The sequence below is a fragment of the Ambystoma mexicanum genome, chromosome 11, assembly GCF_040938575.1.
Source record: "Ambystoma mexicanum isolate Mex_15411 chromosome 11, UKY_AmexF1_1, whole genome shotgun sequence".
Taxonomy (NCBI): domain Eukaryota; kingdom Metazoa; phylum Chordata; class Amphibia; order Caudata; family Ambystomatidae; genus Ambystoma; species Ambystoma mexicanum.
The window spans coordinates 162,858,193-162,875,805 of record NC_090934.1 but is presented as its reverse complement, the minus strand read 5'-3'; the positions used below and the strand labels follow the sequence as shown (position 1 = coordinate 162,875,805).

Below are 17,613 nucleotides of genomic sequence, written 5' to 3'. Positions count from 1 at the left end.
GGTGCTTTTGTATCCACTAATGCAGTCAGATGATGGCAAAAAGCTGACGATATGTTTTCACATGTGTCCTCTTCCTTTTGTGCTTCCATAATATCTTTAATAAATAATTCCAGATCTACCCTTGCAATTTTCTTATAATTGCTACTTCGGATCTTCGTGTCATTGGGGCTGTCCTGTTTAGGGTGCAGAGGTGTTAAATTAAAAGGTTACTCTAAAATGGTCTGTCCATATATACAAGGGGTTGTGCGGTAGTTGTTTCCAGGTTATGTGTAACTACCCAATCTAGCTGGTGTCCATTTAACATGGTTGGGTTGGAGTTCATGACCTGAAAGTTAACATTATTGAGTGCTTTTTCCAGCTTTATAGCTTCCTTATTTTTATTCCCTCTCCATCGGTTAAAAAAACCCATTTTACCAAGATGGCAGTGTTTGGGCATTGAAGCACGTTAAGTTGTTGGACCAATTACATATTTAAATGTGTTTTGAGGGATGGCGGTCTATAAACAAGAATTATGTTTATAGTGCTGTTATTAGTTGTCGAAAGTTTCAAGTGTAGAACTTTGCACCCAGAACAAGTCGTCGTGGAAGGATAGGTGTGAATAGAGTCCTTGATCATAATGGCTAGGCCACCTCCCGTCCCAGTCACTCCATTTATGGGACGTATATAGTAGCCTTCCTGAACTGCCATGGAGCAAGTGGGTCCAATTGGGTCCCGTAACCATGTTTCAGTAATAAACAGCGTGTAGGTCTTCCTCCATAATGAGGTCGTGGATGCATTCTGCATGTTTGTTCAGCGACCTTGTGTTTAGTAGACTCACTTTAAGTTCTTCGATCTTATTTATTGGAATGTTATTTTCTTGGCATTCGTGGTTAGCTATTGTCTTCTTTCTTTTAACTCTTTTTCCTTTATATAGCGAGTTCTATCTTTTCTATTGTCTCCCATAGAAGATAAACGTCCGTGTCAAGTTAAAAGTATCGTCATAAAAGGGTGGTTTAATTCTGAGTGGAAGGAGGGGCACTTGAGACCCCCACCCTCCCTTATTCCTTTGCTTCCGGGTAGGCCCAGTCGTGGCTGCTTTGGGTCCATGGCCCCAGCCCTGGAGTACTCGTGCGGGAACACCTTTAGGAACCGTGAACCCTTTCTTACAGGAATATCCTTAGGTGCTGCGATACCTTTGTGAACCGCCTTGTATAGCAAGACCAAAGGGGGTTGGGGGGGCACGACTCCATTTTGTAAATCATTGACTCCATTTTGTAATGTCAAATGGCTATTAAGGTTCCACTCCTGCCTGCAGCACTCCCAGTTAAGCGCGCACAGCAAGCGAGTTCCTCCCCCCACCTCCTCCCCTCTGTCGTCCACACAACTGCTGGATTCCCATGAGAAGGCTGGCGCTGAGAATGCAACAAAATCTACACTGTATCTTCTGCCTTCCGACTCCCATCACCGACTCAGATGTAACCCAGAGCAAGGGCCAGAGCAAGAGCGGTCTGTCTCCATAAACCTGCTCCACACCCCAGAGACCCTGGCCATTAAAACAATCCCAGTGCCCTTCAGGGCAAGATCAACAGTTGGAAAAAACCCATAAAATGAGAGCCTATTTTTTCTCCTAACCCATAAAAAAAAAAAACAGCGCGCTTCTCCTCTTATGCAAGCATGTCTAAACCTAATGATAGAATAAGAAGGCCTATGAATAAATGTATATACATATACGTGTGTATCTGAAAGTTCCTATACTAACCTGTTATGTGAAAACAATGTATGTCAAACTATGATTCTGAAATGCTCACAAACGGTTGCACCACTACGATGTTTAACCAAATATAAATGTGTAGGTACTAGCACATGGTACCTCATTTGTGAGAAGGCTGAATGTAAATACATGTATAACGTCATTGAAGTATAATGCAGAAGTAAATCACTCAGAGTTGATGATGCCCCCAGTTAAAGGCCCTTCCATAGACCCATAGCTGCAACCTGCACATTTATGAACAAGTGAATCTCGAGTCAAAAAATGTTTTTATACTGAGTTATTCATTGATGAAGTCTCTCTGTTATAGTGAAATTGCCTAGTAAAACGAAGATAAAATCATGTTTTAAACCTATGTGACTAAAGTGCAAAATAGCCAGCCACGTACTAAAAAACGTATGTTAAGTATGTTCTGAAAGGCCTTGAGCTATTGTATAGTATGAGACCGGACAGCAAAGGGGGCCCCAACCCTTTCCAGTTCATCTGGGTGCCAGAGAGTTAGTGATATTTGGACACTCGGTCACTGAACCCCCACAATGAAGTGTATACTTATGATATGTACCTCTTGTGACCCAATCACCTCAGCCATCTATCCTGAATCCCCTGGGTTGACACCAAATGTACACCCCCGACCATACATTGACCCCTTGAGCTCTGCCCCCTAGCCAATACATCCTTCATTTGTTTAAAGAATGGGAGTAATCCCTTTGATGGGGAACGGGTAATTCATGACTGGCAATAAATAAGCCTGCCTTAGAACCCCGCCTTGTCACCAGGCAAGCAGGTCAGAGTTCTGAATGGATGAGAATGTGTGGCCACAAGGGCAAATGTTGTGAGGATAGAAAGTCAAAAAGCATACAAAGAATCGGCATGAAATACCAGGCGGATGAGCCCAGCTGAACGTTTGACCCCCGAACACGATGTCATCTCATCACATGCCCGTGGACCTTTTAGCCATCTCTGACCCGATAGCACCCATAGGTGCTTACTCTTAGTATCCAATCCCAACCTTTTTTTTGTGCCCACTAGGCCTTCCCACAGTGATGACGAGTTGTGTGTATAAAATGGAAATGTAACATGGTTTCTGCAGAGCGCTCTCGGCGTGAGCAGAGTAGATTCTGCTTGCCCTAATTTTAGATAAAAAGCTTTAAACCACACTCTCATTTGGGTCTTGGTCTCATTCCCTCCTGGGATGTGCTTTTATTGACTCTGTTGGGCGATTTGCCAGCAGTCTTGGGGGTTTCTCACTTTCAATTCGCTCAGCTATCTGCCGTGTGATCTGCTGGGCTGTTTCCGCAGCCTGCAAGATGTGTGGCATTCTGCCATTAGATGGCATACAATTGGGTTGGGAGAGCAAATCTCCAGTTGTCTGGGTCTCTGTAAGAGATTCAGTGGTATTCGCATCCTGCCAACCAGCACCACATTCACCATAAACTGAGATACATTAGGTAATGGGCAACGAGCCATAACCTCGTCCTCAAGCTCTGCAATCGACTATTAGAGCAATTTCTTGCGGCAGAGATTGCTGCAAGGACTTCCATGATGCCCATCGCAGTAAGGCACACGGTAGCGCCTCAATCCAACACGTCCCAAACACTGACCGGCACAGGTAGTGCATTATTGTGACACTGGCTTTAAAGGATCTGGATACATTTGTCACAGACAGATTGGATGACCGCCAGGAGGGTCAGTTGGATTTCCTGCAACTTCATAGAGCTGACAGTACAGCACTCCTCCTTCCCAAAGGCCACTCTGAGATCAGTCAATTAAGGAAGTGCCCATGAACAGGGTGCCAGGGGCCTAAGCTGGCAAAAAGTGTCACTTCCCCTCAGAACAATGCAAGCCCCCCGACCCCAAGTGCTTGAAGGTCCATACGCAGAAAATCCTGACCATTACCCCAAATCGAGACAATTGTCTCCTCAGAGACCATTGGGGGAATTAGATCATCTTCCTCGCCTGTGGTACCAGGACGATGCACGAGTCCCTTTGACCTAATAGACTGAGGAATTTCACTACAAGAATACACAAGGGAGGGAAAAGAGGAGGGGTTTGAAAATGCTTGGCACCCAGAAAAGCTTTCCAGAGTACGATGTCCAGTACCACAAATTGAAGGTGTTCTGGGGGTGTCAAAGAGGATTTCTGCCGAATGAGCAAACACCCTTGTGGGTGAAGACAAGTCCTCTCCCAAACTGGAGACCAGCTTCACAGCAAATAAGCCTTTAGAAGCCATTCAAAGAGGGAGAAAACCTTAAGTCCATCCTTCTAGAGATGAGTCGCCATCAAGGCCATCAAACGAGGAAGTAACAGGCTAACCAGTCTCGTCATCATAACGTCTGCTGCAGTAATCAGCTCTATAACATCCAAGGCAAGAAGTTGACACATCTTCATGCTCCAGCAGGTACATCGTTAAACAAGGGGGGTGGTTGGATCTCAGTTGTGTGCAAATCTAGACACGGATCTGCGCAAAAGTTAAAAAGCACAGCATTTTTCACTGGTGGAGAGCAAAACTGTTCTTTTATAGGGCAACTATTACAAATTCAACATAGGACAATGCATTACTTACCGTAAAAGCATTTCTGATGGTTGTATCTGCTTAGATTCACATGCTGTGCATAGGTCCGACATCCAGTGGTCACTGCGGAGTATTGCATTTTGTTTTTCGTAGTCGAAAAGGGGACGTCGACAAGGCGTGTCTGTAACACTATCCCTATAGTGACGTGCGTTGTACCCACAATCCCTCACGCGTCGAGGTCCCTCTGTTGGTATTTTTCTGCCCTGAGGGAGCCTTTCAGCCGTGAGTGAGTACAGAAAAGAGAATTATAGAAAAAGGAGGTCTATGTTCCTTCCATCCGAGCGGGGAGGAAGGGTGGGCGCATGTGAATCTAAGCAGATACAACCATCAGAAATGCTTTTACGGTAAGTAATGCATTGTCTTCTGATGTTTGTTAATCTGCTTAGAATCACATGCTGTGCATAGACTAGCGAGCAGTACCCGGAGTTGGCGGTGGGTTATGAGAAGGAACAGTAGAGAAAAGATGTCTTAATACTGCCTGCCCCACCTGGGAGTCAGATCTAGAGTGTGCATCTAGACAGTAGTGTTTTGTAAAGGTGTGCACAGAACTCCAGGTTGCCGCTTTGCAGATGGACTCAAGGGGAACATTTGCAATGAATGCTATGGAAGCCCCCGTGCCTCGAGTGGAATGTGCTCTTGGCTTGAAGGGTAGTTCTCTCTTAGCAAGAGTGTAACAGAGAGTGATGCATTGAACAATCCATCTAGATATAGTGGACTTTGAGACCGCATCTCCTTCTCTTCCTGCTGCCACCGAGACAAAGAATTGATTAGTCTTTCTCAGTGGTCTGGTTCTTTCCATGTAGAACATGACAGCTCTGCGTACATCTAGTGTATGCAGACTTTTTTCTCCCGAGCTGGAAGGGTTTTGAAAGAACGTTGGCAGTTCTATTGATTGGTTTACATGAAATTTCGAGATGAATTTTGGTGCAAACCTTGGGTGTGTGCGTAGAACCACCTTATCCTTGTGAACTGTTACGAAGGGGTCTAGTATAGAAAGAGCCTGTAGTTCACTTACTCTCCTAATGGAGGTGATAGCTATTAGGAAAGCAGTCTTAAGAGTGAGGTCTTTAAGAGTTGCCTTGTGCATGGGTTCGAAAGGAGGGCCCATGAGTCTAGAAAGTACACATTTAAGTCCCATCCGGGAGCTGGGTTAGCTATTGGAGGGTGTATTCTCTTTACCCCCTCCATGAAGGCCTTGATAACTGGTATCTTCCACCACGACACTTTAAGTTGGGAAGTGGTGTATGCACAAAGTGCCGCTAGGTGGACTTTAATGGAATTGAACACTAGACCTGAATCCAGTAAATGGGTCAAGTATAGGATAATGTTAGAAGGAGAGCAGTCAACCGGGTTGATGCTCTTACCTCTACACCAGATGACAAATCTTTTCCACTTGCTAGAATAGCAGTGGCAAGTATTAGGTTTTCTGGCTTCCCTGAGGATGTCCATACATCTCTGCGGGAGTTGTAAATGTCCAAATTCTATGATCTCAGGAGCCAGGCTGCTAAGTTCATGGTCTGAGGGCATGGATGCAGTGTCCTGCCCTTGTCCTGTGACAGCATGTTGTACGGGCAGGGAAGTTTCATTGGGGGAGATAGGGACATCTCCATCAAGTGAGTGAATCATGGCTGCTGGGCCCACATTGGGGCCACTAGTATCATGGTAACCTGCTCCTGGTGCATCTTGTGCACCACCTTGTTGAGAAGGGGAGTCGGGGGAAAGGCGTAAACAAATTTCCCTGACCATTGAATCAACAGACCGTTCCCCTTGGACTGGTTCTGGGGGTACCTGGAGGCGTAACTTTGGCATTGTGAGTTCTCCAGAGTTGCGAACAGGTCTATTTCCGGGAATCCCCATTGCGTGAAGACGTCTAAGACGATGTCTTCGTGCAATTGCCATTCGTACTCTTCGGGTAGGGGGAAGTCTCTGCTGAGTTTGTCTGCTAGCAGATTGAGTTCCCCTGGTACATGTTGTGATAGAAGGAACATGTTGTGTCTGAGAGCCCACTTCCATATATTCTGGGACAGCTTGGACAGTCCTGGAGAGTGAGTGCCCCCTTGCTTGTTGAGGTAGTACATGGCTGTGGTGCTGTCTGTGAGGACCATCACTGTCTTTCCTTGTAGGTGTTCCTGAAAGGCTTTTAGTGCTTTGAACACTGCTAGTAGTTCCAGCAGGTTTATATGCTTGGATGCTAAGCTCGGAGTCCACGTTCCGTGAGCAGTCTGATGGGATAGGTGAGCCCCCCATCCTGTGAGGGATGCGTCTGTGGTTAGAGTGGCTTCCACTGCGGGTGTGGCAAAAGTTTTCCCTAATAACAGGTTTTCTTTTGTCCACCACCGTAGCGAGAGAAGCAAGGCCTGCGAGACCACCACTAGATCGTCCCATTGTCCGCTGGCCTGACACCACTGGCTGTAGAGCCACTCTTGCATTGGGCGCATGCGCAGGCGCGCGTGAGGTCCCAAATAAATACATGACGCCATCATCCCTAGCAAGCGCATCGCTTTGCGTACCGTCACCTCTCGACCTGCCACATAGTGGGGAATCTGAAACAGCATGTTTTGGACCCTCTCGTTGGAGGGGAATACGAGGCCGTCCTTTGTTCGAATTAGAGCCCCTAGGAATTGTTTGATTTGGCTGGGGTTTAAGCTGGACTTCTTTTCGTTGATGGAGAAGCCCAGTTGGGACAAAAGGTCTACGGTCTTTTGGGTATTGGAGAAGCATGTTTCGTAAGAATCCCCTCTTATGAGCCAGTCGTCGAGGTAAGGGTATACCGGGATGGATAACCTGCGCAGGTAGTACTCTGAACTGGTAGTGTCTGTTCTCTATCTTGAACCTTAGGTATTGTCTGTGCGCTGGCAACATTAAAATATGAAAGTATGCATCTTTCATGTCTAGTGTTGTCATGTAATCCCCTTGTGATAACAGTGGGATTACTTCCTGTAAGGTCACCATACGAAACTTTTGGGGTTTGACAAATTTGTTCGCTGGGCGCAGATCTAATACAGGGCGCATGGTTAAGTCCTTTTTGGGTACAAGGAAGTACACTGAATAAATACCTTCTGTTACCTGAGATAGGGGGACAGGCTCTATAGCTTCTTTCTTCAGTAGCTCTTCTACTTCTTGAAGAAGAATGGTGAGGTGTTCCGGTGTCATGCGTCGGTTCCGTGGGGGTCTGTACTTCGGGGAACCGTTGAACTCGATGCAGTATCCGTGGGCTATGGTGGATAATACCCAACGGTCTGACGTTATCTCCTTCCATGCTGATAAGAACGATGTTAGCCGGCCCCCGACCGGTGATGCATGGGAGGGGACCCGAATCTTTGGGTCATTTGCTAGTGTTGGGCGTGGAACCTCTGGGGCTGGAGCCGCGACCTCTTCCCTTGCCACGGCGTTGGCCTCTTTGACTGAACTGGGTGTTGCTACCCTGGTTAGAGGGCCAGTTGTTAGCAGAGTAAAATTGCTGTTGGTTTTGCTGCTGGCGTTGGCCACGAAAGGAGTGTTTATTGCCATAGCCGCGTCTGTTAGGGGGCCTTGAAATTTGGTCAAGAGTCTTGATGGTATCAAACTCCTTCTTCGCATGTTCCAGGGCCTCATCAACTGCTTTCCCAAACAGATGTGTTTGTTCTATGGGCTTATTTATGAGGGAAGCCTGGGTTTCCGGCTTAAAACCCGAATTGCGCAGCCAGACATGCCGTTTAAGAAGTATTCCCTGAACCAGGGAACGGCCAGCCGTCTCAGCGGCATCTAAGGAGTTCTTTACGATGCCCTGGTTTACCAGAGTTCCCTCTGAGATAGTCGCTAACAGGCGTGAGCGCAGGGGTTCTGGTGCATCCTCTGCTTCGCTGCGCAGCTTGTTCCACTGTGCATCTGCGTAGCTAGCCAGTAGTGAATTATTATTTGCAATTCTAGTAGAGAAGGCGGCGGAGGTCGTGATTCTCTTCCCAAGAGCATAGAGCTTCTTGCCCTCTTTGTCAGGTGGTGCCTCACTAGTGGATAGTGGTACCCCCCGCTCTTTTTCTTATATTAGTGACAACGAGGGAGTCAGGAATAGAATGTCCTCTGATGTACAAAGGGTCAGAGGACGACGGGCTGAAGAGCTTTTCTATCCGGGGGTTGACCCCTCTGACTAAGGCAGGATTGGAAAGGGAAGGAGTTATTCTCCTCTTTATAGAAGCCAGGAGTGGAATAGACTGACTAACAGGGGCTTTTTCTTTAATAACTTTTTCTACAAAGTCTATGTCCGGAAGAGTTTCCCCTGTGTCTATTTCAAAATGCGCTGCTGCCTTGCGCAACAGTGCATTAAGTGAAGGCTGATCATCTATGGGAGAGGTGTTTCCAATAGGTGAATCCTTGGGAGGAGAAGGGTGAAAAACATCAGGGTCTGAGTGTACTGATGGGGATTGCCAAGGCTGCACTGATGGGGATTGCCAGGGCTGTGAGGTAGCTGTATCTTCTTCAAAAGCTCCTGCACTAGTGTTAGGATCTTCTTCAAACCCCTCTTCCTCATGTTCTTCCTCTCCACCCAAACCCTCCTCCTGGAGGTATTGCTCCTCTTCAGTGAGGTCAAAAATGTCTGTAGAAGGGGGAAAAAGCCTAGGAATTTTTACCCTAGGGGTTTTGGTTTCCTAAAAACCTTTCCATTTTCTCCATACAAGAATGGAGTCTTTCAAGGGTCTCATGGGGAACCCCTGAATAGTCTAGCGGGGGAAAGTTAGTGTTTTCACCTTCAAAACGGTTCGAACGCTCCCACAGCGTCGAAGAAAGGTCTCCGTCGCCTTCTGAAAAGCCTTCCGGTAGTTCAGAAGTGCCCTTAGATGAAGGGGGCAGTTCCTGGCTACTTTTGTGCTTTTTCGGCGTCTATAGTTGTTTGTGCGGTATTCGACGTTTGTTTCGTCGTCCGCTTACGTTTGTCTTCGGAGACGATTCTTGCCAGGCTCTCGACAACAAGTTTGTCAGTAGAGGACTCTGGTGTCGACGTTGTCTGCGTTACTCGTTCTTCGACGCTCGCTCTACGGAGCGTTACGTCGGATGATTTTGGGGTAGCGCCCTTGTTTGAAGAAAGCCCAATCGCTGGTCGCGGCTGCGTTTGCGGGTGGGGCTTGAGACCCTTATGGTCTGAGGTAGACGCCGGAGTGCCCTGCGTCCCCTTAGGCGCCGATGGATCCTTCGTCTTCGACGAAGAAGAGCCGTGGGTTGTGTGCTTAGGCCTATGGGTTCTGTGTGCGTCCTTGTCGCCGGGATGTTCATCCCCATGAGCAGGGCGTAAGCCGAGCCCGTCGGGGCCGGGGACGGACGTCGAGGAGCACGAGCGCTCCTTCTGGGGGTTAATGACTTCCGTAACGGACGTCGAGTTATCACCCTCCCCGTCACTTTCTGTAACAGCAGCGGCGGGTGAGGAAACTGACTTCGCCATAGCGTAGTCTGCCCACCTCTTACACTTGCGTTCTTAAATGTTCTAGGTTTTAAGAGCTTACAGGCCGCGCAGCCGTCCTCCTTATGATCGAGGGGCAAGCAACGATTACAGAGCTTGTGTTTGTCCTTCCAAGTGTATTTGCCCCTACAGCGTGGGCAAAACTTAAAAGGTGTCCTCTCCATAGCTGAGGCAATAATAGCTGGTGATAACAACCCCAAGGGAAAGATAGGGGAGAAAGAAAGACATTCTCAAAGAGAAGATAAAAAGTTAGAAACCCCCACTCTCCCTACTGTATGTAGGCCGGCGAGGCCAGGCTACGTGTTCGGCGGCGCCGAAGGATCCCTTCCGTCTCTTCCCCTCCGTCGAAAACTTGCTCAGTGGAGGATCAGCTTCGCAGCTAACGTCGAGGGGAGGGATCTTCAATAATATAATAAGTAAAATTAAGGACCGCGGTCCGTATTAAGTGTAAGCAATGTCTCTCTAGGAGCTCCGCGTAAGGCGACCAGAAGCTGGGCGGAAAAAAACAATCTGAGGGACCTCGACGCGTGAGGGATTGTGGGTACAACGCACGTCACTATAGGGAAAGTGTTACAGACACGCCTTGTCGACGTCCCCTTTTCGACTACGAAAAACAAAATGCAATACTCCGCAGTGACCACTGGATGTCGGACCTATGCACAGCATGTGATTCTAAGCAGATTAACAAACATCAGAAATAGTCTTATTTAATTTAAAGCACCATTACAAAATATTAGAAAAACGGTACAATTTACATGATGATGCAAACTAAAAACAGAAGGAGTGAGATCCAAACAAAGTCATTAATTAGAAAGAAGGGAGAGAAGATGAGCTTTCAGGTTAGAGTGGATAGCGATAGGGATAGAATTCCAGTGTTTAGGGGCTAAGAGGGCAAACGATCTGAAACAAGAAGCAGCACGGGGGGGGGGGGGAACAATAAGAAGCAGATTCTATGATCGGAGAGTCAGAGAGGGAGAATAGAATAAGACTAACGTAGAAAGATGAGGGGCCAAGTCATGAGTACATTTATAAACAATACAAAGAAAATGCTAGAGAAGACGAGATTCAAAAGGAAGCAGTGAAATGGACAGTAAAGAAGATGTGATAGAGGAGCTAAAAGTTAGAGAAGAAAAGACAAACCAAAGAACTATAAACAGATCGAAGAGGAAGAAGATGTGAGGCAGGAAGGCCAAGCAGAGAAGAGCATTAGTCGATACGAGAAAAGACCAGGCAGAACAGATGTTTAGTAGCATGAAATGATTGATAGGGGTGAGCACAATGGATGTTAAAAAGGGTATTGCGGCAGGAGCGAGCAATATAAGAGATGCAGTTTAAAAGAAAGCAAGGGATCAAAGATAACCCCCAAATTGTGTGCAGAAGAGGAAAAGGGCAGAGAAGGAGGAAAAAAAGGGAGAAAGGAGCAGGAACAGTAGACGGAAATGTTGATGCCGGAAAAAACAGAACCTTAGTATAGAGGTGTAGAAAATGAAGACTTCCAGTTTTGGACAGCAGAAAAGCAAGTTGATACATTGGAGTGCAGAATAGACTCAGTCAGAAAAAGAGAGAAAGATGTGTATCATCTGCGTACAGATGAAAGGAACGATTAAATGAAGAAATAAGAGCAGTGTGGGGGCAATGTAGATAGAAAAGAGGAACAAGTACAGAACCTTTAGTGACACCGTAGAGAAGAGAAGGTGAGGAAGAGGTGTGTCCAGCCCAAGTTACAGAAAAGTACAGCTGAGAAGATAGGAGCAGAACCATTCAAGGACAGCCACAGTAATACCCAAAGAAGAAAGGGAGGCTATAAGAAGAGTGAACAATAGCACTGAATGCTACCGATCGATCGAGAATAATTATACAGGAGAGCTTAGAATGATGAGCAGAGAGTTAGAGACATGCAATAGAGCAGTCTCGGTAGAATGAGGAGGAAGAAATTCGGATTGGGGAGGTGGTAGAAGATAATTAAGATTCAGGAAACTAGCAACCTGGGCATATGAAGCCCGCTCAAGAATTTGAGAAAGGAAAGAAGTGAAATTGGGCAAAAATTAGGAGTGGCAAGGCCAACTGCCTTTTCTTAGAATCAGGAAAATAAGAGCATGCTTAAAAGGTAGCAGTGAAACAGGAGTTTGGGCATGGTTGCCGTAAAAGGCTAGGGTGCAGCATCCTGCACAGAAGGCCTTGGTAGATCACTACCAGAGGTAAACTGGCCTATGTGGATACTGAAAAGACCTGCAGACAAATAGACAGGAGCTTCTGAAAGGTCAAACAGACTGACCAAATCAGTCACATGTCAGGCACTTTCGACTTTTACAGGCTGGTCAGCATCTGTTAACATACGGAGTGCACTCTGTGCGTGTGGTCAGAACAGAATATGGGTTGAATCACCTTGAATCTGCATTTCTATACACCTTCCCCTATAATGTAATGTATACATCAGTCTTAAACTACAAATGGTTATAAATGGGAATAAAACAGGAGGATTTAGAGCATACATAATTCAATCTGCACTAGGACTTAACCAATTTAAAGCTGTAAACGGCACTCGCTCGAAAGTGAGCCCCCACCCTTTGAACGGCTCACCTTCAGTTGATAGAAGTCATCCGTCCCATCCTTCCTTGCCAAGCACTGAACAATACTTGGCACAGGAGAGTTACCCAACCGGGGCCCTAGAAACACAGAAGAGAGTGAAGTCATTTCCCTGCACACAAAGCCATGACTAATGCAGTGTTATGTAAATATGTGGCAGCCACGCAGTTTACAAAATCCAGCTTCCATTCTCCCTCATTTGACAACTCTGAGAAACTAGCAAAAGCTAGAGAGAGTGAATGGGTCTGGATGTGGCACACATAATCAGCAAATCTATTCATTTACCTTAACTCGGATCTTCAACCTAAGAAAACCCCAGGAATTTTCAGTTTCAAAATGTTTGAACAGAGTTGCATGCTTTGGCACAAGATAGGCACAACATTTCCAAGTTCACCTACACCACCCCACACGTTTGTCAATCTATACTAGTTCTTTTCTTCATGATACCAGAAGGGCCCAAATCAAAGAGCTAATTGCTTCAAGACCCCAATGTTTTTCTAGTGAGCAGCTGCCATTAGTATTGCTTTTTAAACCAGTGTACTCGAACTAAATTTAACTGGCTGTAGCATCATAGGTAATCGAAGACTTCAGTCTCTTGTGTGGATGCACTGTGCCATGGATCTGATTTGTCTGTATGTGGTGGCTTGCAGGTGTGAGTTAGGGAGCATTGAACTGGCTGTGCAAGGTGGTCGCTACATTTAAATTGCCCTGTGAGAGGCTGTCAGGTGGGAAGTGTGACTGGTGAGGCGGAGCTCAGATTTGCTTCCTTGCATGGGATGAGAGATATACGTTCAGAGTACAGCCCGAGTGGAGGTGCGGGGGTTGGGGTTATCTAGATTGCAACGCATCACTGGGTGGGAGATGGGTGGTGTTGGGCTCCGTACTATTATGCATTAGAGCCCTGCACAGATGCCAGTGCAGACCAGACAGAGTGCAAGTTGGAGTGACCTAATGTTAGCATGCAGGATCGCTGTAAAGAGATTGTTAGATCAAATGAGAGTTGCATTCAAATCACAACTAGGAAACCATCAGGGGCTAAAATAATGTGATGTGTAGCCAGGGCATTTAGGAATAAGGGTGATCCAATGAAACATCAGCAAAAACGATAGTCCTTTCCATTCTCCGAGCCATGGAAACGTATAATTACAGTAGCAACGCTAGTGTTCGAGCCCATTGATGGGACCTGAAATTACATGCCGGAAACCTAAAATCCTATAGGATGCTTAGTTTTGGTCTCACTTCCCCTGGCCGAGGAATTTCACTTCCAGTGACAGTGACCACAAAAAAAATAAAAAAATAAACTTACTTTTAGGTTATTTTCATGGTTTTTAATAGCAGTTTACATAACATTAAGGTTAACTTGCACTGCTGAGGATGAAAAGCAGAGAGCAGGGATATGTAAAGCAGTGGAGAATACAGAACAAAGTGAACACCAATGCAACAAAGATGCTGCTTGGGCAGAGCTCAAGTTTCCCAGTTCCATACATGAGCAAGTCAGTCTATTTTTTCTTCTTGACTTTTTGGGATCTGTAGTCCTAAAGTTAAAATATGGAAAAGACAAACCTGAAACTACCAGAATGCCAAGAAAAAAATAATGGCACTGGACTGCTTTCTCGTGCATAGAACTGGGAAATTGAAGGCTCAGCATGGGTACGGATCCCTCACCGAAAGCCTGCCTAAAGTCTCCTCGCAGGTGGCCAGGGGGAGGCAGGCACTTCCTGATCCTAACCCTGGGGGTGGTGTGCTGCGGGAGGATCACCTGGGAGGAGACGAGGCCCAGGGTGGGGAGGAGATTCCGTGGGATAAGACCGTATGTTTTCTCTGATAGGAAGACTCTTCCCAATGTACCTAAAGAGGTAACAGCGTATTGTTGCTGTAATGTCCCCAAACCCTATATTAAAACTAGAAATGTGGACACAAGACTTATAAGGACAGAACAACCCTTACGAACAGAAACATTTTTGGGAATCCCAAACCACCCTCCTTACTCCCAAGGGTACAATGTGCAGGAATCTGGAAATGTCTTTAATAAATGACCTTCCTCTATAACAACTAATTTGAACAGTCCTTCGAGTTCAGAGAAATTAAATTTACCTGCAAAAAGAACTCAAATGTCAGAACTAATTTTGTTGAAGGGGACAACAAGTCCCATAATCCCAGAGGTCCTGGGTCGAGGAAGAGCGCTGAAGAGGCATGCAGAGGTAGCAGTCAGGCAAAGAAGCCTAGTGGCCATTGCAGTAGTAAGGCAACTGAGCTCAACAGCCCACAACTGAAAATTGTCAAGGAACCTGGGAGGCATAAAAGCCCCCTCTGGAAAGGAGGAGTAGAAGGAGCTGGAACGAGAGCTGCAAGGCAGGCTGTAGTAGTAGTAGAAGCATGAGGCTGGTAAAATCACAGCGAAGTGGGAGCACAAGAGGGACGCCAGAACATGGAGACAGCAGATTTCACCTGCAAGTTCTGAGAGAGTCCTGTTCTCCTGTTTTCCTCATGTGAGCCTTATTGCCATGATTGCAGAGTTGTTTGGGAACGTGCAGGAGACTGAGGCCAGAAGCAAGAAGCAAGCCGAGGGTCTTGGAAGAAAAAGGAACTCCAATTTGAGTGGCTGGACCGGAGACATATGTGCAAGAGGAGGTGTGACCCACCCCGCCCCCCAGAGAGCTAGCCGCAGTAGAAGTGGAAGCCAGGAAATCAGTGCGACCTGCAAAGCAAGTGTCTGAGAAGCCGGTGAGTGAAGCACGTCGTTCTAACACTTTGCGCGAGCCTTGCTGGTAACTGTTTCCAACTCCTTATTGAGTCGCGTATGACACTTTGAATATAATGAACAGCAAAGTAATGTTCACAATGAAAATGTTGCACTCACATATACTGTGAAAGACCCAACATTTGCGTAAGAGCTAAAGTAATTGAAATGCAGTGTTGAACTACTTAAAGACTGTTGCTGTCTAACAGAGTGGTCAGGTGTCCCTAATTAAGAAGAGGGAACACTCTCTAAACCATTACCGAATACTTAATCTTGATGACAATACCAGAGTTATGAGGTATACATTCTGAAAACTACATCAAAAGGAGGTTGCGTGTGCCTAATTGAGATTCTTAAAGGAAGGAACAAGTTACTTACCTGTAACTGTTGTTCTCCAGCATGGGTCTGGCATGGATTCACATGCTCATGAATATTCCCCGTCAGGCTGGGAATCCTCGGTAAAGAAAAAACCAGTATCAGTTTCGTTTCTGATCTGTCTTTCGTAGTAGTAACCAATCACTGATCTCTGCGTCATACTGACCACAGCCAATGACTGCCCTCTACCTAAGCCCCGCCTCTGGCAGCCATCTTCATATTTAGAAGCACGTGAAGTGGCAGTATGACCAAGTGAAGAGCCGCAGAGGGGTAGGCGGGAGGGTTTGCATGTGAATCCATGCCAGACCCATGCTGGAGAACAACAGTTACAGGTAAGTAACTTGTTCCTTCTCGGGCATGGATTCACATGCTCATGAATAAAGAATACATAGCAGTACACACATGCACAACCACGGAAGGTGGCAAAGGCTCAACATTAAGCATTACATCAAACTCAACATTAAGCAATCTTACCTCCTCACCAGGCTCACCTCAGGCGAACAGGTTGCGCAGCACTGCTTGGCCGACCCTGGACTCCTCCCTGGAATCCTGATCGACGCAGTAGAATTTCGTGAAGGTGTGCGTCGACCTCTACGTAGCAGCCCTGCATATGTCCAGCAGGGGCACACCAGATAGGAACGCCGTGGTAGCTGCGATCGCTCTGGTGGAATGGGCTCTCGGACGGCCAGGCAGCGGTCGGTTTGCCAACCGATGACAGTACATGATACAGCCGGAGAGCCATCTGGAAATGGAAGCCTTCGAGAGAGCCTTCCCCTGATTGACAGGTCCAAAGTTCACAAAGAGTTGTGACGTCTTCCGAAAACACTTTGTGCGGTCCACGTAGAACTTCAGCGCTCTAGCCACATCCAGCGAGTGCAAAGTCCTCTCAGCCGGCGACGAAGGCGACGGGAAACACACAGGCAACACCAAGGGTTCGTTGAGGTGGAAGTCCAACGGCACCTTGGGCATGAAGGAGGGGTGCGTCCTGAGCACCACCCTTGTGTCGTGAAAAGTCAAGTACGGGGCCTTGCAGGAAAGGGCCTGGATCTCTCCCACCCGTCGTGCGGAGGTGATGGCCACAAGAAACGCTGTTTTCCACGACAGAAACTTCAACGGGGCCGAGTGCAGAGGCTCGAACGGAGGTCCCATGAGCTTGGTCAGCACCACGTTGAGCTCCCACGACGGGGCCGGAGCCTTCACCAGCGGGAACGATCTGAACAGTCCCTTCATGAACTCTTTCACCAGACGATGAGACCACAAGGACGTCCGCCCCGTGGTTCTGGTGTATCAGGAGATCGCAGCAAGATGAATCTTGATGGACGCGTGTGCCAGTCCAGCTTTGGCCAGCGTCAACAGGTACGGCAGTACTTGGGGAGCCGTAATCCTTAGAGGGTTAATCTTCTGTGCGTGGCACCAGACAGAGAACCTCTTCCATTTGTGTCCGTAGCATTTAAGAGTCGAGGACGCCCTGGCCTTTGCAAGAACCTCTCTGCAGTCGGCCGGTATGTCGTATCCTCCAAACTCTAGCGCTGCAGGAGCCAGGCCTGCAAGTTCAGCGACTTCGGGTCGTGGTGGAGGATGGCGCCTCCTTCCCTGGAGAGCAGATCCGCGTCCACTGGCAGCTTGATTGACGGGGACGCTGACAAGTCCAGAAGGTCCGGGAACCATATCTGCCTCGGCCACGCAGGTGCGACGAGGACCATCCTGCACCGTGACCTCTTGAGCTGGTTGATGAGCCGGATCAGCAGTGGCAATGGAGGGAACGCGTATAGGAACAGGCCCTCCCAGGGGAACGAGAAAGCATCGCCCATGCTCCTCGGCTGGGGAAACCTGCTGGCGAACCTCCGGCACTTGGAGTTCGTCGCCGTCGCGAACAGGTCGATCTGGGGTGTGCCCCACTGTCGGAAAAGGCGATCCACTAGATCCTGCCTTAGTTCCCACTCGTGGCACGAGCGCAGCTCCCTGCTGAGTGAGTCGGCGATGGTGTTTTTTATCCCTGCCAGATGAAACGGCACCAGAAACATCCTTTGGGCGACGGCCCAATGCCACAGGTCCTGCGCCTCCTTGGACAGTGTTGGGGACCTGGTTCCGCCCGGTTTCCTGATGTAAAACATGGTGGTGGTGTTGTCGGTGAAGATCCTCACCACCTTGCCCTTGAGGGA

General features: G+C 47.5%; 1 protein-coding gene across 8 annotated transcripts in view; it reads right to left on the bottom strand.

Moving 5' to 3' along the window:
• STK40 (serine/threonine kinase 40) overlaps nucleotides 1-17,613 on the bottom strand; it is an 856,346-nt gene that overhangs the window by 393,236 nt on the left and 445,497 nt on the right. For all 8 annotated transcript variants that reach the window (XM_069622689.1, XM_069622690.1, XM_069622691.1 and 5 more), the window contains one exon: nucleotides 12,331-12,416. In XM_069622689.1, the coding sequence (XP_069478790.1) occupies nucleotides 12,331-12,416 (86 nt within the window). The remainder of the gene's footprint in view (nucleotides 1-12,330; nucleotides 12,417-17,613) is intronic.